The sequence below is a fragment of the Schistocerca cancellata genome, chromosome 8, assembly GCF_023864275.1.
Source record: "Schistocerca cancellata isolate TAMUIC-IGC-003103 chromosome 8, iqSchCanc2.1, whole genome shotgun sequence".
NCBI classification, from domain to species: Eukaryota; Metazoa; Arthropoda; class Insecta; order Orthoptera; family Acrididae; genus Schistocerca; species Schistocerca cancellata.
This window is the reverse complement of record NC_064633.1, coordinates 64,747,668-64,771,658: the sequence shown is the minus strand read 5'-3', so window position 1 is coordinate 64,771,658 and position 23,991 is coordinate 64,747,668. Positions and strand designations below refer to the sequence as shown.

At 44.8% G+C, this 23,991-nt stretch overlaps 1 protein-coding gene across 1 annotated transcript in view; it reads right to left on the bottom strand.

Moving 5' to 3' along the window:
• Positions 1–4,181: 4,181 nt before the first annotated feature.
• The window catches only part of LOC126095347 (odorant receptor Or2-like), a 210,311-nt gene continuing 190,501 nt past the window's right edge, over positions 4,182–23,991 (bottom strand). The window contains exon 7 of the mRNA XM_049910151.1: positions 4,182–5,093. Within this exon, the coding sequence (XP_049766108.1) occupies positions 5,037–5,093 (57 nt within the window). The 3' untranslated portion in view covers positions 4,182–5,036. The remainder of the gene's footprint in view (positions 5,094–23,991) is intronic.

Here is a 23,991-nt window from a genome sequence, read left to right as displayed (position 1 = left end):
CTAAATGAATGCCCGTATTACACTCCTGGAAATGGAAAAAAGAACACATTGACACCGGTGTGTCAGACCCACCATACTTGCTCCGGACACTGCGAGAGGGCTGTACAAGCAATGATCACACGCACGGCACAGCGGACACACCAGGAACCGCGGTGTTGGCCGTCGAATGGCGCTAGCTGCGCAGCATTTGTGCACCGCCGCCGTCAGTGTCAGCCAGTTTGCCGTGGCATACGGAGCTCCATCGCAGTCTTTAACACTGGTAGCATGCCGCGACAGCGTGGACGTGAACCGTATGTGCAGCTGACGGACTTTGAGCGAGGGCGTATAGTGGGCATGCGGGAGGCCGGGTGGACGTACCGCCGAATTGCTCAACACGTGGGGCGTGAGGTCTCCACAGTACATCGATGTTGTCGCCAGTGGTCGGCGGAAGGTGCACGTGCCCGTCGACCTGGGACCGGACCGCAGCGACGCACGGATGCACGCCAAGACCGTAGGATCCTACGCAGTGCCGTAGGGGACCGCACCGCCACTTCCCAGCAAATTAGGGACACTGTTGCTCCTGGGGTATCAGCGAGGACCATTCGCAACCGTCTCCATGAAGCTGGGCTACGGTCCCGCACACCGTTAGGCCGTCTTCCGCTCACGCCCCAACATCGTGCAGCCAGCCTCCAGTGGTGTCGCGACAGGCGTGAATGGAGGGACGAATGGAGACGTGTCGTCTTCAGCGATGAGAGTCGCTTATGCCTTGGTGCCAATGATGGTCGTATGCGCGTTTGGCGCCGTGCAGGTGAGCGCCACAATCAGGACTGCATACGACCGAGGCACACAGGGCCAACACCCGGCATCATGGTGTGGGGAGCGATCTCCTACACTGGCCGTACACCACTGGTGATCGTCGAGGGGAGACTGAATAGTGCACGGTACATCCAAACCGTCATCGAACCCATCGTTCTACCATTCCTAGACCGGCAAGGGAACTTGCTGTTCCAACAGGACAATGCACGTCCGCATGTATCCCGTGCCACTCAACGTGCTCTAGAAGGTGTAAGTCAACTACCCTGGCCAGCAAGATCTCCGGATCTGTCCCCCATTGAACATGTTTGGGACTGGATGAAGCGTCGTCTCACGCGGTCTGCACGTCAGCACGAACGCTGGTCCAACTGAGGCGCCAGGTGGAAATGGCATGGCAAGCCGTTCCACAGGACTACATCCAGCATCTCTACGATCGTCTCCATGGGAGAATAGCAGCCTGCATTGCTGCGAAAGGTGGATATACACTGTACTAGTGTCGACATTGTGCATGCTCTGTTGCCTGTGTCTATGTGCCTGTGGTTCTGTCAGTGTGATCATGTGATGTGTCTGACCCCAGGAATGTGTCAATAAAGTTTCCCCTTCCTGGGACAATGAATTCACGGTGTTCTTATTTCAATTTCCAGGAGTGTATTTATTCCACGCTGGTGCTGGTGGCGTGCCCCACTTTAGCGACACATAGCGGAGTCTGTGAGCCACAACGATTCCGCTGGGAATTGCAGGGATTAGACCGTGCCGAGATGTGTCTGGCACTCAACAGTCGTTTTAATCTTTGTAGCACACACCACTGAAACATTCGCCATTGTCAGAATTGCAAGTGCAACAGCATCCGAAAAAGCGCTTGTGTATAGTTTACCTACGCTATGTGATCAAAAGTATCCGTACACTTGGCTGAAAATGAGTTATTATTTCTTGGCGCCGTCTATCGGTAATTCTCGAATTCAATATGGTGTTGGCCCACCCTTAGCCTTGATGACAGCTTCCACTCTCGCAGGCATACATTCAACCAGGTGTTGGAATGTTTCGTAGGGAAATGGCAGCCAATTCTCATGGAGTGCTGCACTGAGGAGAGGTATCCATGTCGGTCGGTGAGACCTGGCGCGAAGTCGGCGCTCCAAAACATTCCCAAGGTGTTCTATAGGATTCAGGTCAGGATTTTGTCAGGACAGTCCTTTACAGTGATGTTATTGTCGTGTAACCACTCCGCTACAGGTCGTGCATTATGAACAGGTGCTCGATCGTGTCGTAAAATGCAATCACCATACTCAAATTGCTCTTCAACAGTACTTAAAACATCAATGTAGGCCTTTGCCGTGATAGTGTCACGCAAAACAACAAGGGGTGCAAGCCCCCTCCATGGAAAACACGACCACACCATAACACCACCGCCTCTGAGTTCTACTGTTGGCACTTTACACGTTGGCAGATGACGTTCACTGGGCATTCGCCATACCCACATGCTACCATCGGATCGTACCATTGTGTACCGTGATTCGTCACTCCACACAACGTTTTTCCACTGTTCAATCGTCCAATGTTTACCCTTCTTACACAAAGCGAGGCGTCGTTTGGCATTTACCGGCGTTATGTGTGGCTTATGAACAGTCGCTCAACCATGCAATCCAAGTTTTCTCACCTCCCGCCTAATCGTCATAGTACTTGTAGTGGATCCTGATGCAGTATGGAATTCCTGTGTGATGGTGTGGATACATTACACGTTACGAATATCTTCAACTGTCAGTCAACAGACGAGGTCGGCATGTACGATTTTGTTCTGTACGTGTCCCTTCAGTTTCCACTTGGTAACAGTGAACCTAGGGATGTTTAGGAGTGTGGAAATCTCGCTTACAGACGTATGACACAAGTGACACCCAATCACCTGACCACGTGCGAAATCCGTGAGTTCCACGGAGCGCCCCATTCTGCTCTCTCACGATGTCTAATGACTACTGAGGTCGCTTAAATGGAGTACCTGGCAGTAGATGGCAGCACAATGCACCTAATATGAAAAACGTATGTTTTTGGGGGTGTCCGGACACTTTGATCACATAGTGTATAAGTGAGGAGACGCATGCCCCTCTGCCATTGGACCCACCACAGGGCTGACAGATGCTGATGTCAGTGTACAGGACGCTCGTGTCCGAGACACTGAATCAACCATCTGCATCCAGGCGGTACTTCCATCCAACCACGTGGACAACCAATCAACAAGGTGTGTCCCCAACGAAATGCCATTTTGTGCAACGGCTGGTCACAGTTTTTCCCGATAGCGTGGTCGAATTACTTTGTACTCCTCACTCATAGTTACAGGTTTCATTCCATTTATTGTGGTTTATGTCTTTGAGGGTACTTGTGTTGGTATAGCCTTGCTGCCTCTCTACAGTTTCCATCTGTTTGGCCGCACACAAATCCCATCTCGGCTTGTTCCCAACAAGAATACCAGACCATTCTCCTGCTCACAGTACGCTGCATCAATTACACAGCCTGCAACACACGCGGAACACTCGGCATGTGGTCAGCGGAACTTTCATTGCTCAGTGACATCTACCGTGGCAACGATGCATTTCCGAACTCATGCTCTTTTTTTCCCCCTTCAATCAGGAATCCGTCCCTACAGTTTGTCGGTTTTGTTAAGGTTCACCCTTTATATTCTTCCAGCATATGATTGCTAAATTACTTCACGTGCGAAAGTCAGGAATTAGTCCTTACAGTTTGTCGGTTTTATTAATTTTATATTCTTCCAGCATATAATTTCTAAATTACTTGATGTACGAACTATTTTCAAAGTCCGATAATTTGCCAAATATTGTAAGACAAGCTATATTGTCTCGATACGTCGATCGGAGACAGTAGAGTGTAGATAAATTTTTGTAGGCCTCAGCTTCCATTGTAGACTTAGAAGAAGATGAAGATTGTTGAAGCGACAGAAGTTTGGTAATTGCCGTACAGCAGTTAGTTTAGTATTGATTAAGTTATTAGATTGGGACACTCCCTTTGTGTGGGAGAGTTTCTCCTTTCTTCCTAGTGATACTAGGACTGGAATATTAGGTATGAAATTCTGATATTCGATTCCTCTACCCTCTTGTTTCCAAACCCTACCCTTTCCCCTTCCAATTTTTTCGTAGTTGGCGGATAATGGCACAGGTAGGTCGTTTGGCATGAAGTCCATGTTGGAGGTAGCTGAAAATTTCAAATTTCAGCTCAGTTGCATGCAATGTCATATGAACTGTACAAACAGGGATAGGACGTAAGGTAAAAATGGGAAAATACTGACACAACATTAAAAAATATTAGGTGCTTTATATTTCTGCAATAGCGTCACAATATTGGCATTTTAATGTATTTTTTGTGCAATGTAGAACTCGCCCCACTCAATGCAGAATTTACCTTATTTGCCTTCTTCCACCAAGTTTTATTCCACTGAATGCAACGTTGTACTTAGTCTATAACGCCTTAACAATGTTTTATTTCTTTCTTTTTGCAATGGCTCATTAGAAATTAATAGACCTAGAGACGATTTTTTTTAAAGAAATTGAATTTCGCTTGGCATATTGAGCAGAGAGAATATAGTACGGACGAATTCGGATGAATGTCTTTTAGTAATTGTGTGCATTCTACGGCTTGGTGGGAAGTTTTCCTCATATGTTGGACTCCAAAAATGATTTAACATAAAGAATATTCCTCCAGTAATTTTCTGCATGAAACTGGAATTCAGTTTCGTGAAAAAATTGCAAATTATTTTCCAGGTTCTGATGTTTTCTTACTGACTGATCGTAGGGAAATGAAGCTGTAATTTCATAATTTTATTTTCCACTGACATCTACAGTTTTCAAAACCATAACGAATGGAACACTTCTGTTTGATCCTTTGACTTGTATTTCATCACTTGAAGCGAAATATTTTTCAGTTACGTGAAGTTGCGTACGACGATAACAGAAATCGTAATACGGCGAAAACGTAATGAAATATACATGAGAAATCTTTGTAAGTTAAACAGTCCTGCTTGAGGCATCTGTAACACCTTGAGAACCTATTTTGGTGGGAAAATTGTGAAAATATCGCACGGTTAGAGTAGAAAATCCGTTAGTAATTTCTGTGTCTTTGCTTGTGAAGTATTTGTGACGCGTTCTCGGGTGAGACAGCAGCAGACAGGGGTGAAGCGCAGCGAGGTCGTGCTGTTCGTGATGGGCTGCGAGCCGTGGCTGCAACCGGTGCTGGGCGGCCACTCAGGCCTCCGAGAGGCTGCGCAGCACAGTGAAGTACGAGTAGGATACGTTCATCACCTGGAACACAGACGATACTCTCGTACTGAACCTGACGTGTAATGATGAGCAATTAGAGTACTAGAGCTAGTTAAACATTTGAGTTCCCGCTCGCTTCCTGTCTGACGTATCGTACGTACTATATGTCAAGTCTGACTAACCGAATGTTGCATACTGTCTAATTTGTGCTTCAGACAGACGATAAAATTAAACTTAGACTTCAGAATATTACATAATATGTCACAATATCATCGTTAGAGCCCGGGTATTTATGTTATTATATATTCTTTTCCGGCCGACCGCGGTGGTCTAGCGGTTCTGGCGCTGCAGTCCGGAACCGCGGGACTGCTACGGTCGCAGGTTCGAATCCTGCCTCGGGCATGGGTGTGTGTGATGTCCTTAGGTTAGTTAGGTTTAAGTAGTTCTAAGTTCTAGGGGACTTATGACCTAAGATGTTGAGTCCCATAGTGCTCAGAGCCATTTGAACAATTTTTATATTCTTTTCCTTCGCTTCTACTCGCATAAAAAGTGTAAATGTTCGCGAATCCTGTTGCCATCGTTGATATATTTCATTTTAAAGTTACATATTCTTACTTATTTCTTTATAATTGCATGTTTTTACATATTTCAAGTTCCTGTAAAGTCAGTACCGCCATTAGACTGTTTTTTATTTGCAGTGTTACATTTACACGATCATGATTTCGGCTTTAATGTGCCGTTATCAAGTGTGTTAATGTTATACAGTGCCTAAGACGGCATACTGTCGTATTTAAAATACACTATTAGACATATAGTCTAAGGGTCACTATTTATGGTAAAAGCCTACTGCTTTGTTTTATCACTGAGTGTAAACGTAACACTGCAAATATAAAAACAGTCTAATGGCGGTGCTGACTTTAAGGAAATATGTTATGACTGTGGCCCCACATTATTAATGCTGCATAAAATTACACATTATTGTTTCTTTGCTACGTACTGGGTGAATGAGGAGGAGAGGTACATCTACATCTACATCTACATCTACATCTACATGATTACTCTGCAATTCACATTTAAGTGCTTGGCAGAGGGTTCATCGAACCACAATCATACTCTCTCTACCATTCCACTCACGAACAGCGCGCGGGAAAAACGAACACCTAAACCTTTCTGTTCGAGCTCTGATTTCTCTTATTTTATTTTGATGATCATTCCTACCTATGTAGGTTGGGCTCAACAACATATTTTCGCATTCGGAAGAGAAAGTTGGTGACTGAAATTTCGTAAATAGATCTCGCCGCGACGACAAACGTCTATGCTTTAATGACTTCCATCCCAACTCGCGTATCATATCTGCCACACTCTCTCCCCTATTACGTGATAATACAAAACGAGCTGCCCTTTTTTGTACCCTTTCGATGTCCTCCGTCAATCCCACCTGGTAAGGATCCCACACCGCGCAGCAATATTCTAACAGAGGACGAACGAGTGTAGTGTAAGCTGTCTCTTTACTGGACTTGTTGCGTCTTCTAAGTGTCCATGCTTTGAGGAGAGATGGTATTAGTGATTCTGAACGAAAAACGTCATATCAACATATGTTACGTTCTTAATAGTTTCCGAGGAACCTAGTGAAACGATGGAGAACACGACGAATGCAGGTGATAGTAACTGGTAGTGGTAAGTTCCCATGGGACCAAACTGCCGAGGTCATCGGTCCCTAGGCTTACACAGTACTTAATATAACTTAAACTAACTTATACTAAGGACAACACACACACACACACACACACATTCCCGAGGGAGGACTCGAACCTCCGACTGGGGGAGCTGCACGAACCGTGGCAACGCGCTTGAGACCGCGCGGCTACCGACGATAGTAAATGAAACCTCTTGATCTAATATTTTGTTTAATTTGGTACATTTCCTCACAAAAGAAGAGTCCACAATGAAGCAGAATTTGTACTCAGCTGCTGTATTGGCGATCTGAGCTCATTCGTAGGCTCCTTTACTTGAGCACACGCATGTAAAATTCGAGCCAGAAGTTCTTCCTTTGTGTCCACTCTGCGCTTGCAGACTTCGCTCATAAGATAACCCCACAAACAGTAATGTAATGAAGTAAGGCCGGGTGCCCTCGGTGTCCAAGAAGTGACTACACGGCAACGCATCCCACGACCAGGACACATTTAGAGAGGTACTGTGTCACTTGCCGTACGGAATGTGCAGAAGCTCCATAGTACTGAAAGTACGTACTGCGTCGTGTTGCCAAAGGGAAATCCTCGGTCTATACTGGTAACAGATTTGAAGGAAATTAAGGTATCGAACTCCATTAAGACTGTTATCTATGTTATCCAAAACAACTGGAATGATGAGTTGTTAATAATACCGCACCACACTAAGTGAAACGATCAGTAAAGACAACACTCTCTTTCAAATTCTAAAGGTGGCAGGGGTAAAATACAGGGAGCGAAAGGCTATTTACAATTTGTACAGAAACCAGATGGCAGTTATAACAGTCGAGGGACATGAAAGGGAAGCAGTGGTTGGGAAGGGAGTAAGACAGGGTTGTAGCCTCTCCCCGATGTTATTCAATCTGTATATTGAGCACGCAGTAAAGGAAACAAAAGAAAAATTCGGAGTAGGTATTAAAATCCATGGAGAAGAAATAAAAACGTTGAGGTTCGCCGATGACATTGTAATTCTGTCAGAGACAGCAAAGGACTTGGAAGAGCAGTTGAACGGAATGGATGGTGTCTTGAAGGGAGGATATAAAATGAACATCAACAAAAGCAAAACGAGGATAATGGAATGTAGTCGAATTAAGTCGGGTGATGTTGAGGGTATTAGATTAGGAAATGAGACACTTAAATTAGTAAAGGAGTTTTGCTATTTGGGGAGCAAAATAACTGATGATGGTCGAAGTAGAGAGGATATAAAATGTAGACTGGCAATGGAAAGGTAAGCGTTTCTGAAGAAGAGAAATTTGTTAACATCGAGTATAGATTTAAGTGTCAGGAAGTCATTTCTGAAAGTATTTGTATGGAGTGTAGCCATGTATGGAAGTGAAACATGGACGGTAAATATTTTGGACAAGAAGACAATAGAAGTTTTCGAAATGTGGTGCTACAGAAGAATGCTGAAGATTAGATGGGTAGATCACATAACTAATGAGGAAGTATTGAATAAGATTGGGGACAAGAGAAGTTTGTGGTACAACTTGACCAGAAGAAGGGATCGGTTGGTAGGACATGTTCTGAGGCATCAAGGGATCACCAATTTAGTATTGGAGAGTAAAAATCGTAGGGGGAGACCAAGAGATGAATACACTAAGCAGATTCAGAAGGATGTAGGTTGCAGTAGGTACTGGGAGATGAAGAAGCTTGCACAGGATAGAGTAGCATGGAGAGCTGCATCAAACCAGTCTCACGACTGAAGACCACAACAACAACAACGTAGCCTAAAGTCACTTTTGTTGCATTCACACGTGACTGCTGGTGAAGAACGACATCCGGCTGACGCCCATGACTTTCAAACAGCTATTTGTCGAATACGGTTAAGAAAAAGGCATATGTTCATTTGAAGCTTTTTTTTGTTCAGTATTACCAATACTGTGACCGCTCAAAGCTTGTACATTTCATCCTGACTTAACTGTACAGCGTGTTCATTTTAACTAAAGACATTGAAACTAGACATCGGATCAAAAAATGTTATAATGCCACCTTGTTTGTCTCGGAGGGGGACATCCAACGACGCCACACTCTACCCGCCACCCCACTCCATGTGTGGGTTGCGGCGGTCAACTTTTGAAATTTTCAATGGAAACTCCCGTTTTTTGTTGCAGATTACGGATCTAAGGCAAAATCTACATAAGTTTTGTCTGAAGCATTTTCTTCGTCTCGCCACAGATGGCGCTGTAATCGGAGGCATAGAAATGGGTACAAAATCGTAATTCACGACATGCTACTCAGTGGCCCTTGAATATCCAACTGCACGCGGGATCACGCCTCCATGCTGCGAGGGTAGGACAGGCCAGTAAACAGGTGCGGCTCGCATGTTTCGGTCGATTCTTGTTTTGGTGTCTTTGGCGTTGTCGTATATCTTCACTGTCTTGCACTCTTGGCCGGTTTTGGTTGTGAACAGCGAGGGTTTGGACGACGGGCAGTGAGCGGTGTTTGTGGCAAAGAGAGTACCGAGTTGGCCATTGAGTGCCGCACGTGGAGGCCTGCTGGCTTTCCGGACCAAGTTGCGGCTGTGTGGCCACCTTGTGCTGGAAGGCGGGCACTTCTGCACGACTCGGCGGAGATTGCTAACTCAACCCGAAGTGGTCTTCTGCTGTTATCGGCCGCGGACGTAAAGCTGTAACTCGAGATATTGACTGTTTCCGGCCACAACAGCCCGGTAGTATTGTATTGCTGCTCACGGTCGTCTTTGGCAGTTCAGACTGTTTGAAATCGATCAGTAATTAAGCTCACTAGTTATCTGTTTTGCCCGACGCTTATAAGTTTGGTGATCCGGCACTGGCTCAACCTCTTTGTGTTAATGCTAAGTCACTTTTGTAAAGTTTGTGTTCCAAGTCGTTATCGTTTATCAAACCGTGGTCTGTACCCTGTCTTACGTAAGGAGAATACACTGAAGCACCAAAGAAACTGGTATAGGCATGCATATTCAAACACAGAGATACGTAAACAGGCAGAATACGGCACTGCGATCGGCAACGCCTATATAAGACAACAAGTGTCTGGCGCTGTTGTTAGAGTGGTTATTGCTGCTGTAATGGCATATTATCAAGATTTAAATGAATTTGTACAGGGCGCACGAGCGCTGGGACACAGCATCTCTGAGGTGAGGTAAAGTGGGGATTTTTCCGTACGACCAATTCACGAGTGTACTGTGAACATCAGGAATCAGGTAGAACATCAAATGTCTGACATCGCTGCGGCCGGAAAAAGATCCTGCAAAAACGGGACCAACGACAACTGAAGAGAGTCGTTGAACGTGACAGAAGTGCTGCAGATTTCAGTGCTGGGCCTTCAACAAGAGTCAGCATGCAAACCATTTAACGAAACATCATCAAAATGGGGCCCGCATCTCGTGGTCGTGCGGTAGCGTTCTCGCTTCCCACGCCCGGGTTCCCGGGTTCGATTCCCGGCGGGGTCAGGGATTTTCTCTGCCTCGTGATGGGTGGGTGTTGTGTGCTGTCCTTAGGTTAGTTAGGTTTAAGTAGTTCTAAGTTCTAGGGGACTTATGACCACAGCAGTTGAGTCCCATAGTGCTCAGAGCCATTTGAGCCATCAAAATGGGCTTTCGGAGTCGAAGGCCCACATGTATGTCCTTGATGAGTGCACGTCACAAAACTTTACGACTCGCCTAGGCCCGTCAACACCGACATTGGACTATTGGTAACTGGAAACATGTTGCCTGGTCGGTCGATTCTCGTTTCAAATTGAATCGAGCGTTCGGACGTGTACGGGCATGGAGACAGGCTCATGAATCCATGGACCCTGCATGTCAGCAGGGGATTGTTCAAGGTGGTGGAGGCTCAGTAAATATTTCGGTCGAGTGCAGTTGGAGTGATATGGAACCCCTGATACATGTAAATACGACTCTGAGAGGTGACACGTACGTAAGCATCCCGCCCGATCATCTGCATTCGTTCATGTCGATTGTGCATTCAGACAGACTTGGGAAATTGCAGCAGGACAATGCGACATCCCAAACGTCCGAAATTGCTCCAGGGACACTCTTCTGAGTTTCAACATTTCCACTGGTCATCAAACTCCCCAGACATGAAGTTTATTGCGTATATCTGGGATGCCTTGCAACGTGCTGTTTAGAAGAGATCTCCACCCCGTCCTACTCTTACGGATTTGTGGACAGCCCGGCAGGATTTATGGTTTCAGCTCCCTCCAGCACTAGTTCAGATATTAGTCGAGTCCATGCCTCGTCGTGTTGCGGCACTTCTGCTTGCTCGCGCGGGTCCTACACGATATTAGGTAGGTGTATCAGTTTCTTTGGCTCTTCAGTGTACTTTATGTCATAGGATAGCCTCTTTTTAGTTGAGCTGTGACCAGAAATTTGTTTCAATTGCTGAGCAGTACGGTTTTCTTTCCTCACTTGTTGCAATCAGCTTTAAATTGTCTCTAATGTCTGAAGGTTATTTGTACGCATTTACTGTTATTCTCACTGATAGTTTTAAAATAATTGCAAGAAAGTTATCATTTACTTGTAAACATAGCAGCTAAAAATAGTTTTCTCCTAATTCGCGGAGATCGACACATGTACATACGTATATATTTGCAGGGTGCTTTATTTCTAGTAAATTCTTGTAGGCCACCCCTTATGTATATGCAGGTTACGGTGTGTCACTTGGTTATGCGTTCATCTGCACGGTAAATCATCCTTATTCTCATCCGCATAGAAAATAATCGGTGACGTACAGTTCAACTGTGTTTTGCTTTTTGTGGTGTTCGTAGCCGGGCTGTCCATTGTCCCACCCTACCATGTCCGCTGAGAGGGTGTGGTTCGGTGGTTGTACCGGACGGTGGGGCCCTCGTCTAGGTGGGTTGGCCGTTGAATGAATGCTTGTGAACGTACCGTTGAGCGCAGCCTTATCTACTTATGCTGTTCACTTGTATTGCTTCCTTATTGTAGTCTTAATTTTGTGACTGAGTATTAACTGTTGTAGCTACTGCGGTTTTGTTGTTTTGATGTTCGGCGGGTGTCGGATTTTATGTTTTCACTTTGATCTACGGACTTTTCCTGGAGGTAAAGGTGGCTCCAATCAACAGGAAACGGATATCTAGTTCGTTTTTTTTTTTTTAATGGACTTGTAGTCCGGGGTGATATGTTACAATACAGCATCACCGGTCTATTGCGGTCTAACTGTGTTGGTGAGGCAGTAATTTCCACAGGGCAGTGACTGCGTCACTGCAATTCACTTTGGAGGTGTGGCGGTGGGACTTGTAGTCCCGTACCACCCTCTGACGGTGATAGTACTACATGAGTCAGGCAAAAAATTTATTTATTTATTTATTTATTTATGGTCCTTGTGTGGATTTGTTTCATTGTTTCATTTAAACTACTGCGAGACTGTTTTTTTCTCTTTAATACTTGTCATTGTTAAAAAAAGTAATTGTGCTACACTTGAATGTTCATTATAGTTACATAAAGTCGCAATAATTGCGTTAGTAAAATGTCTTGCTAAATGATGTTCAATTAAACCATCTTGGCCAGTCCTTTCATGATTCCTGCTTCTCAGGCACGAACATTGCTGGTTCCTGGTGAGGTTTTAATTACTGTTGAAGGTTGTTTGTTTTGGTTTGCATACCTCTGTAGAAAAGCGGTACCATAACGGTTCCAGCCAGTGATTCATACCTTCTAATTGGAAAACCCATTCGCAACGTATTATTCCTCCGACATATCGGACTCGACGCGCCACCGTGGCCGTGTAGCGAACTACGACGTATCACAACAGGCCGTATACTGCGACCGGAGCTCAGGTATCGTGCAGACATGGAATAGATAGTGGCTCTAGACATTACCGTTACAATACTTCAGTGTTTTTTGCCTGCACACCTACCTATCGTTTGGAGAACAGACGTGCAGGTGGACGATGACTGTTGAATCCCAAAAGAAAAAATTAAAATGATCCTGATTTATGGAAATGTTGAGGCTGCTGTTGCCATGTATGCCGATCGTTTTGCAGAGAAAGCGTACTCTCGCTCATTCTCTTACAATGTTGTGAACGCCTTTATGTCTGATGGCAGCGTACAGACCGGCGAGAAGAAATGAAGCAAACGTGTTACAGGAGAAGATAGTGAAATAGCTGCACTAGCGGCAGTGTACCACAACCCACGGATAAGCGCCCGTCAGTTACACCTCGATTCTGGTATGTCCGCATCATCGTAAGTATCATCCATACCACGTGAACTTCATGGCGTCGATTTCCATAACGCGGTACTGTTTTGTGAATGGACATGTCAACAAATGCAAACGACTCCCTCTTTCTTTGCCGAGATGCTATTTTCCGATAAGTCTACATTCGCAAACCATGGCAGCGTTGATCGGCGTAACATGCATTACTGGAGTGTAGACAATCCCCATTGGTTACGGCAAGCTGACCATCAACGTCGATCAACGTCGATTAACGTATAGTGTGGCATCACGGGGGGCAACTCATTGGTCCGTATTTTTTCGACGGCACGTTGAATGGACGCAAATATGGAATGTTTTTGGGACAAGAACTACCGGTACTACTGCAGGATCTTGCCCCGGACATTTGACAACGCATGTGGTTTCAGCATCACAGTTGCCCAGCGCATTACGCAACTGAAGCACGGGAGGTGTTAGCCCTTGTTTACATTGGTCGGTGGATCGGCAGTGGTGACCCTATTAATTGGCTCTAATGGTCACCGGATTTGACGTAGTCAGATTTCTTTCTGTGGAGATATTTAAAAGATAAGGTGTACCAGCAAGTGCCAACAGGGTGTGAAATCGTGGTCGACACCACCAGAAACACCTGTGATGACATTCCCGCAGATTTGCTTCTGTCCTGTGGCCGGTCATTTGAAAAGCGGATCACAAAGTGTATTGCAGTTGGTGGTACTTCGTTTGAACACTTACTCTAATTGGGAAAGTCGAGCAGCGCTTGCCTCGAGCCACGGCCATAGCGGCGCGTCGAGTAGTCCCCTGTTCGATTTGTCGGAAGAATGCAACGTTGCGAATGGCGTTTCCAATTAGAAGTTACGATGTGCTGGCCTGGTTTACACTCGGAGCATGGAGGATGGGTACCACGTGCCATTTGACATTCAAGCGCCATTGTGTAACATGTAAATTACGATTGTGTACGCATTTCTGTTCTTCCGATTACAGCGCCATCTGTGGCGAAACGAAGGAAATGCTGTGTACAAAACGTACGTACATTTTGCCGTAGAATCGTAATCTGCAAAAAAGAAAATGGAGTTCCCATTTAAGATTTCAAAGTTGCCCCCCCGCCACCCGCTCATGGGGTAGGGTGGAGACTCTAGTGTCGTGTCATTAGATGTTCTCCTTAGAGACAAACAAACAGGAATTACAACTTTTTTTTGATCCGATGTGAAGTTTTCGAGATATTTCAATGTCTTCAGTTAAAATGAATGCTCTGTACATCCCTTCACCCTCAGCAGGTCGCCCCATTACGAAAGTATCCTAATCCGATCAACCATAAAGATTGAAGACGGAAGTAAATTATCTTTAAAAATCGTGTTCCAAGGCGGTAATACCTGTTTAACTGCACTTGGATTATGAAGGACATGCTTTTGCTTAAGTTTCTAAGATTTGGAATTTCAATTCTCAAATGCACTGCAGATACAATAAAAATACTGTGTGTACCACTGAAGTAGCCATTATTGGCAGTGAGGCAAACGAAAGATTGCTGGCCCACAGTTTTTCGAGTACTAGCGAGATCTACCGATTCAGGACTAAGAAGTGTGTGCGCCTATAAAAGATTGCCAAATAGTACTTGTTAAGATATTACGACAGTGGCGATAACATATTAGACCTTCTGGTGACAAACAGACCCGAACTACTTGAAAAAGTTAACGCAGAACAGGGAATCAGTGATCATAAAGCGGTTACGGCATCGATGATTTCAGCCGTAAATAGGAATATTAAAAAGGGTAGGAAGATTTTTCTGTTTAGAAAAAGTGACAAAAAGCAGATTTCAGAGTACCTGTTGGCTCAACACAAAAGTTTTGTCTCAAGTACTGATAGTGTTGAGGATCAGTGGACAAAGTTCAAAACCATCGTACAATATGCGTTAGATGAGTATGTGCCAAGCAAGATCGTAAGAGATGGAAAAGAGCCACCGTGGTTCAACAACCGAGTTAGAAAACTGCTGCGGAAGCAAAGGGAACTTCATAGCAAACATAAACATAGCCAAAGCCTTGCAGACAAACAAAAATTACGCGAAGCGAAATGTAGTGTGAAGAGAGCTATGCGAGAGGCGTTCAATGAATTCGAAAGTAAAGTTCTATGTACTGACTTGGCAGAAAATCCTAAGAAATTTTGGTCTTATGTCAAAGCGGTAGGTGGATCAAAACAAAATGTCCAGACACTCTGTGACCAAAATGGTACTGAAACAGAGGATGACAGACTAAAGGCCGAAATACTAAATGTCTTTTTCCAAAGTTGTTTCACAGAGAAAGATTGCACTGTAGTTCCTTCTCTAGATTGTCGCACAGATGACAAAATGGTAGATATCGAAATAGACGACAGAGGGATAGAGAAACAATTAAAATCGCTCAAAAGAGGAAAGGCCTCTGGACCTGATGGGATACCAGTTCAATTTTACACAGAGTACGCGAAGGAACTTGCCCCCCTTCTTGCAGCGGTGTACCATAGGTCTCTAGAAGAGCGTAGCGTTCCAAAGGATTGGAAAAGGGCACAGGTCATCCCCGTTTTCAAGAAGGGACGTCGAACAGATGTGCAGAACTATAGACCTATATCTCTAACGTCGATCAGTTGTAGAATTTTGGAACACGTATTGTGTTCGAGTATAATGACTTTTCTGGAGACTAGAAATCTACTCTGTAGGAATCAGCATGGGTTTCGAAAAAGACGGTCATGTGAAACCCAGCTCGCGCTATTCGTCCACGAGACTCAGAGGGCCATAGACACGGGTTCCCAGGTAGATGCCGTGTTTCTTGACTTCCGCAAGGCGTTCGATACAGTTCCCCACAGTCGTTTAATGAACAAAGTAAGAACATATGGACTATCAGACCAATTGTGTGATTGGATTGAGGAGTTCCTAGATAACAGGACGCAGCATGTTATTCTCAATGGAGAGAAGTCTTCCGAAGTAAGAGTGATTTCAGGTGTGCCGCAGGGGAGTGTCATACGACCGTTGCTATTCACAATATACATAAATGACCTGGTGGATGATATCGGAAGTTCACTGAGGCTTTTTGCAGATGATGCTGTGGTGTATCGAGAGGTTGTAACAATGGAAAATTGTACTGAAATGCAGGAGGATCTGCAGCGAATTGACGCATGGTGCAGGGAATGGCAACTGAATCTCAATGTAGACAAGTGTAATGTGCTGCGAATACACAGAAAGATAGATCCTTTATCATTTAGCTACAAAATAGCAGGTCAGCAACTGGAAGCAGTTAATACCATAAATTATCTGGGAGTACGCATTAGGAGTGATTTAAAATGGAATGATCATATAATGTTGATTGTCGGTAAAGCAGATGCCAGACTGAGATTCATTGGAAGAATCCTAAGGAAATGCAATCCGAAAACAAAAGAAGTAGGTTACAGTACGCTTGTTCGCCCACTGCTTGAATACTGCTCAGCAGTGTGGGATCCGTACCAGATAGGGTTGATAGAAGAGATAGAGAAGATCCAACGGAGAGCAGCGCGCTTCGTTACAGGATCATTTAGTAATCGCGAAAGCGTTACGGAGATGATAGATAAACTCGAGTGGAAGACTCTGCAGGAGAGACGCTCAGTAGCTCGGTACGGGCTTTTGTCAAAGTTTTGAGAACGTACCTTCACCGAAGAGTCAAGCAGTATATTGCTCCCTCCTACGTATATCTCGCGAAGAGACCATGAGGATAAAATCAGAGAGATTAGAGCCCACACAGAGGCATACCGACAATCCTTCTTTCCACGAACAATACGAGACTGGAATAGAAGGGAGAACCGATAGAGGTACTGAAGGTACCCTCCGCCACACACCGTCAGGTGGCTTGCGGAGTATGGATGTAGATGTAGATGTAGATATGTCGTATTCTATCAAAATTACCACCGCAAATAAGATCTTGGCGTTCGATGGATGATGCTTTCACTGCCGGCGGAGATATTTTTCTGTGTTGACCTGTAATAAACAGATCGGGTGATTTAAGTAGTCTCAACATCCGCGACATACACGTAGCAGTGTAATCGCTTCTGATGCAGATGCAAATTTTTTCATATGTGCTCCGCTATGGTTGTTGCGAACGTTTTATTGGACAGACTTCAAGTACCTGAATGTAACGTGTTCCTTCAGCAGTACCATGGGGAACAGGTTCCTGATGAATCACCATTAAAAGGAAAAGCTGTTCAGATGTTTGTTAGTAGGAGGCCCTGAAAAGCGTCCTGGTCTTTGTAAGCTGCCACCGCGCACCGAAACAACTGACGTGTGGACGTCCCGCTGAGAACCTCATTGTTTGCAAACTCGACGGAGAAGACCTTCAAAGCCAACACCGATTTCCTGCAAAGTGTTAGGACGCACAAATCATCAGCAGTGGCTCGTTTTGTGGATAACAGTCTTAAAGTGTTTGCTTTATTCTGGATATGTGGACTCGCGCAGCAGTTGGCGGTGGAATTGTGAAAATCGTCACCAGAGCCTTTTCATGAGGAGAGTGGTGCGCAATTAGTGCAACTCGATCTACAGGACCGATGTTTTTTGAACAAACCATTAATTCTGATAGGGTTATGAGCGATACAGTGCAACATTTTTAATGTAAATAAATACTAACGAAAATACATACGTTTATTTCATGCAGGGCAATGCGAGAGCGTGCACCGTCATTGTGTCTGCGACACTTCTACAAGGATAGTTCCTACCATCAAAACCACTTAGACAATCGCCCGCATCTCGTGGTCGTGCGGTAGCGTTCTCGCTTCCCACGCCCGGGTTCCCGGGTTCGATTCCCGGCGGGGTCAGGGATTTTCTCTGCCTCGTGATGGCTGGGTGTTGTGTGCTGTCCTTAGGTTAGTTAGCTTTAATTAGTTCTAAGTTCTAGGCGACTGATGCCCTCAGCAGTTGAGTCGCATAGTGCTCAGAGCTATTTGAACCATTTTGAACTTAGACAATCATAATGGAAGTTAATTGACTTTCATCAGTCACTTGAACGCCATGAATGAACAACCTTTTCAAGTTATTTTCAGTCTTCTAAACATGTGTCACGTATGAATTCGATGTCTGTGTTGATGATTAGCATGTTTTGTAATGTAAACCGAATATTTCGTGAAACGAATCCATTTCTCTCTGCTTGCGGTAACCTATCCGAAGAAAAGTAAAATAATCTTTATAAATAGCAAATAAAATCAAATTTTTATAACAGTTCTAAATTTCGTTCCGAGGGCGAAATAGGATTTACAAGGGGGACGAAACTGCAAAATGTTCAAGTGTGTGTGAAATCTTATGGGACTTAACTGCTAAGGTCATCAGTCCCTAAGCTTACACACTACTTAACCTAAATTATCCTAAGGACAAACACACACATCCATGCCCGAGGGAGGAATCGAACCTCCGCCGGGACCAGCCGCACAGTCCATGACTGCAGCGCCTAAGACCGCTCGGCTAATCCCGCGCGGCGGACGAAACTGCAATCCTCACTAGATTTATTATAATGGCTGTTGCAGTAATATACGCTACACCCTTGACTGTAGCCTTTACACAGCAGAAAGAGCAACACAGGACTTAAACACAGCTCAGTATTTGAACGCTAATCAGTACTTACGCTAAGAATAGCACGCTGTAAATTTGGCCACTGCTCTAACTCACCTCAACATAAAAACTGAACTCCCTCGTACACGCTGTGCACAACAGATGCGGTTAACAATACAGTGGAATGAGGTCAGACATTCGCACGCTACTAAACGTTAGTTAGATACTGGAAATTCCTAGGGCGACGAAAACAGGAGCAGGAGCTGAATTAGGACCCATAATCACATAAGTTTACAGTACGAAGATAACAGTTTTGAAATGAATAACAACGTAAAAGTGCGCAGATGTGAATGATTGACGGCACACTCTGACATATAACCTGGTCAGCGGCCGGCCGCCACAAAGTCCTCTCCGATCCCGGAGTGGGACAAACAGCATGGCCACGCTGATAATTCGTTAAATCCTGTTGCGTGTACAAACTGTCAACTCTGTAGGTTGCAACACCTCCTGGAGGAAGTCTAGTCTCCTTTTTAGAGTTTTTATGCTACGTCTACGCCCGTGGTCTAGCAGTAAACCGCACGTCATCTGAATGCAACATCTCGCAATCGAAACTGCTCGTTGCATGTTTTTATTGCAACTTTCGTCCTAATGCTGACATCAGGAGTGTAATGGTAGTACAGTTGAAATGTATTCAACTTTCTGAAGCTCCGGTAATGATAATTCCGGCCAATAACATTTTTTGCGAAAGGTTTCTCGGCAGCACACACCTCCTTGGATAACATAAAATGCTTTAATGACGTTGAGTGATGCTCCACAAAAAGAAGCTAACATTCGCATTTCACACTCGACAGCAACAGAGGCAGACGACCCGTTATTATATGGTGAATATTGTATTATACTAATATGCAAGCCATGAGTATCGCTCAAAATTAGCTTTTATACTTTGTGATCCCGTCAGAATAACTCTATACGTTATTTAATGTTACTAGTAATTCTTCATATCTGGTTTGTTTTCCTTTTATAAGCGATTCTTTACGCATTTTTTTCGCCAGGAATTCGTATGTCTTCGTCAAGCCACAGTGAGTAACTGTTGGTTGGTTGTTGGAATTAAAGGGACCAAACTGCGAGATCATCAGTTCCTTCATCCTATATGTATCGAACTAGCAATAAATCTCGGAAGAAGGATACAAAAGCCAAACCTCGAGAAGCCCGATTGTAAGCAAGATATAATAAGACTGAGATGAAATCAAGAAGAAGTAGGAGGGGAGTTTCTCAGCCCAGAATACAGTTGGAGGTGCCTGGACCACGGTATGCGGTGAGAGATGCACACTTTGCGTCCGACCAGCACTACCACGCCGTCCGTTACCCCAAGAAAATTAGCAGCACAGACATCATCATCATCATCATCATCATCATTTAAGACTGATTGTGCCTTTCAGCGTTCAGTCCGGAGCATAGCCCCCCTTATACAGTTCCTCCATGATCCCCTATTCAGTGCTAACATTGGTGCCTCTTCTGATGTTAAACCTATTACTTCAAAATCATTCTTAACCGAATCCAGGTACCTTCTCCTCGGTCCTACCCTCTACTGCTGAATCCATGAGTCTCTTGGGTAACCTTGCTTCTCCCATGCATGTAACATGACCCCACCATCTAAGCCTGTTCGCCCTAACTGCTACATCTATAGAGTTGCAGCACAGACAAGATAATAAAATTTTGGGAAAGACAAAACATTAAACACGGCAAACATAAAAGAATGAGGAGGATAAAAAGGCGGGAAGGGTAGGGGCCAGGCTTGGCCACCGAGCAAGGCCCGCCAAGTGAGCTCTGGGCCAGAGCAGACGAGAGGTGCCCCTCTGATCCCTCGGGCAGTCAGCGAGGCCAAAGTGTCCCACGTAATACAGACGAGTAGAAGGCACCTTCGCGTTTGAAACGTAAAACCAAGTCAGCCTCTTTGGCGTCGTCCGCTAGCACCTTAGGTAGCGTGTCAGGAAGTTTAAGATATCGCTGCAAAGCACCAAATTTGGGCAGTCTATTAGGAGATAGACACCACATCAGCAATAAAGTGCTCACGTTGGATAATGTGGCCACGGGTCAGTAAAGTGTGATAAATGTATAGCCGACAAAGGACAGGGAATTCTCTGCGGAAAGTGATCATGGTCTCCTTTATTCTCTCCAGTTTGTTCGCGGAGGCTGGGGGAACCATTCTGAGTTCCAGACAACTGAGGACGTAGAGTCGACCAGTTCTGGGACCCCATTTCCGAAATCGACGTCCTGCTAGGCAACTTGCCAAGCACTCGGCATGTTCATTCTCTGAGATCCCAACACGTACAGAGGTCCTAACAAGAACGACAGGCCGTCCAGCTTGATGGAGCTCACGAAAAAGATCCTGCATAGTCGCGATTAATGGGTAACGAAGCTAGCAGTGGTGTATAGCTCAGGGAGCCGCTGCAGATTAGAAGCAACTTGCCACTACAAGAACAAGCATGGCTAAGGGCTCGTTTGATGGTCACCGATTCAGCAGTGAAGACACTTCCTCCATTTGGCAAGGAGAATAGATCAGTGCACCTTGCAACACCGGCTCTTCCGTCGATAGTTGAGCCGTCAGTATCTACCGCTTCCGTGCCTGGAAACACATCGAGGACAGCGAGGAACAGGTGGTGAATCACCACACGCTCAGCTCAACGTTTTGGTCCAAAGGATGGAGACAGATCCGAGGTCGGAGTACATGTCATGCGGTCCTGGCATCGCTGTGTTAGTCTCCACATTTTGGTGGTATTCTGATATTACAGTTGTTTATGACGCAAGACCAGATATGGATACAATCCATTTGAGGTCAACAGCGCATATTATCTTACTGTTCCTAAACATTTTAGACAATGTCGTTTTGTACACATTTTTAGTTTTGTTAAAATAAGATTTCGCTGCAAGCCGAGCAGGAGAGCGTTGTTTTCATCGATGGATCAATCTGCCCTAAGAAATTCATCCCATGCTAATATTTGATTTGGTTTTGTATCGATGATGTGAACTGTCTGCATTAACTACCGTCAGAGCAATGGCAGAGAGCTAAACGAAGCAGTGTCGTGTTTGTTTGCTCCGCTGCACCATGCTCGCCTCGCAGTCTAAGAAAAGGGTAGTTGACGATTCAGATCTCATCTGAGTATTTGTGTGTGTCGCCTCAGACTTTTTCTTATTTCTGTGCAAACAGCCAGCATGGAATACAGTAACAAAATGCTAACAAAACTTTTGCATTGTGTCTACTGCGCAATCATCATATCCTGATTTATTATTAGTCGTAAGTGTCCTCCTGTAACGCAAAAAACTTCATTCATTATTAGTATGCCGTTGTCACTATCGTTGTTCATATTCATTCACTCGAAGAGCTTTCGTCTCCATATTTGGTACCAATGCACATGATCGGTGAATCTAGAAGAATGGAATGTTGGATGTTTCACCGTGTAGAATATACACATTTTCATCGGCGTCTTTTTGTCGGGCAACTGGAAAAGACCAATAAGAAGACACGACAATGGGAATCCGGCGAGACAGGCAGAACTCTGCAACAATTTATATTGATTTAATACCGTGACAACACATAAATTCGTGTCGCGGGACATTACTCATAAATGAATATGTAGAGTGGACTTTACCATTGCTACAGATAACTACGAATCTGTGAACAAAACCAAGTTTACCACTGGCTCAGCTGCTTGTTATATTGTTAAATCTCTAAAGGGAAGGTTATGTTTAATAATTTAGTTCCACTGCTCTTCGAATAAATTATGCAAATGGATAAATTAGGGTTTCTTCTTGCTTCTACTTACACAGCTACGTAAACTAAAATGAAAATTCTGCACAAGACTGCACGGGGACATAATCGATTTCAAAGTTCTAATTGTTTGATATCTTACTGTTTCGTGACATGTGGGGCTAGGTCAATTTCCAAATAGGCAAGGTGGATTTCAAATTACTTTTTATTCTACTGAAATAAGCCTTCGCTGCAAAGTGTCAAGGTACGTGTTTTATTAGTTTGTATTTGTGATAACTGTAATTGTGTTGGAAAATTATATACCTCAATATTTCTCATGCCGACTGTTGCACGAGCGGAAACTAAGATCAGTAGCTTTGCTGTTTCTGCAGTGAAATTACACTGACGAAAAAAATAATCGCAACAACAAAACATAAATAATGTACTGTAATGAAATTTCGGGAATACATATGTCTGGGTGATTAACATTGCAACACGACATGTTAATGTGAGCGCCAGATAACCACTGCAAATGTAAAATGCTGATACACTAATAACCGGTGTAACTGCCAGAATGTTGAATGCAAGCATCGAAAGGTGCATGCATTGTGTTGTACAGGTGCCGGATGCCAGTTTGTAGGATGAAGTTCCATACCAGTTAAACGGAGCCCGTCAATAGATGGACAGTTAATGCTGTTTGCGGATGATGCTGGATTTGTCGCCGGATGATGTCCGACATGTGCTCGATTGAAGACTCATGTAGTGATCGATCAGGCCAAGGCACCGTAGTGACACTCTGTAGTGCATCTTCGGTTACAACAGTGGCATGTGGTCGAGCGTTATCCTGTTGGAAAACACCGCCTGGCATGCTGTTCATACTTAGGGCAGTGGCACAGTGATTAGCACACTGGACTTGCATTCGGGAGGACGATGGTTCATAACCGCGTCCTGTCATCCTGATTTAGGTTTTCCGTGATTTCCCTATATCGCTTTAGAGAAATGGCGGGATCGTTCCTTTGAAAGGGCACGTTCGAATTCCTTCCCAATCCTTCCGTAATCCGATGGGACTGATGATCTCGCTGTTTGGTCCGCTCCAGCAAATCAACCAACAATAGGTCGAATCACCAGACTGACGTACAATTTTACAGTCGGGCTGCGTGAAACAATCATGAGAGTGCTTTTGCTGTCGTACGAAGTCTCACCATGGACCGCAGCTCCAGGTGAAGGTCGAGTGTTTCTAGCACGTAGACAAGATGGTTGCAGGCCTCCAATTGGCCTCCTCCTAATCAACACACGGCCATCACTGGCACCGAGGCGGAACCAACTTTCATCAGAAAAAACAACAGACCTCCACCCCGCCCAGCGATGAGCTCTCACATGACACTACTGAGGTCGCAAATGGCGGTGGTTTTGGGTCAGTGGCATGCGCGCTACAGCCGTCTGGTTCAGAGCTGTCCTTGAAGTAACAGATTTATGACAGTTTTGTGACTGTGGTGCCAACTGCTGCTCAAACTGCTGCTGCGCCAAAACCATATGCCGAACACGATGGTCTTCCCTTTCGGTGCCGCCACGTGGCGGTCTTCTTGTGACTGTACGTTCTCATGACTACCGCTGCTAACAGTCATCTATAATGACTACATACCCGCTAAGTCTGTCAGCGATATAGCAGAAGGAGCATCTAGCTTCTTGTAGCCCTAAACAACCTTGTTCAAAGTGAAGTGTTTATAATGGCGTCTTCTTAGTCTTAAAGGCATTCTTAACTAACCTCAACTCACTAT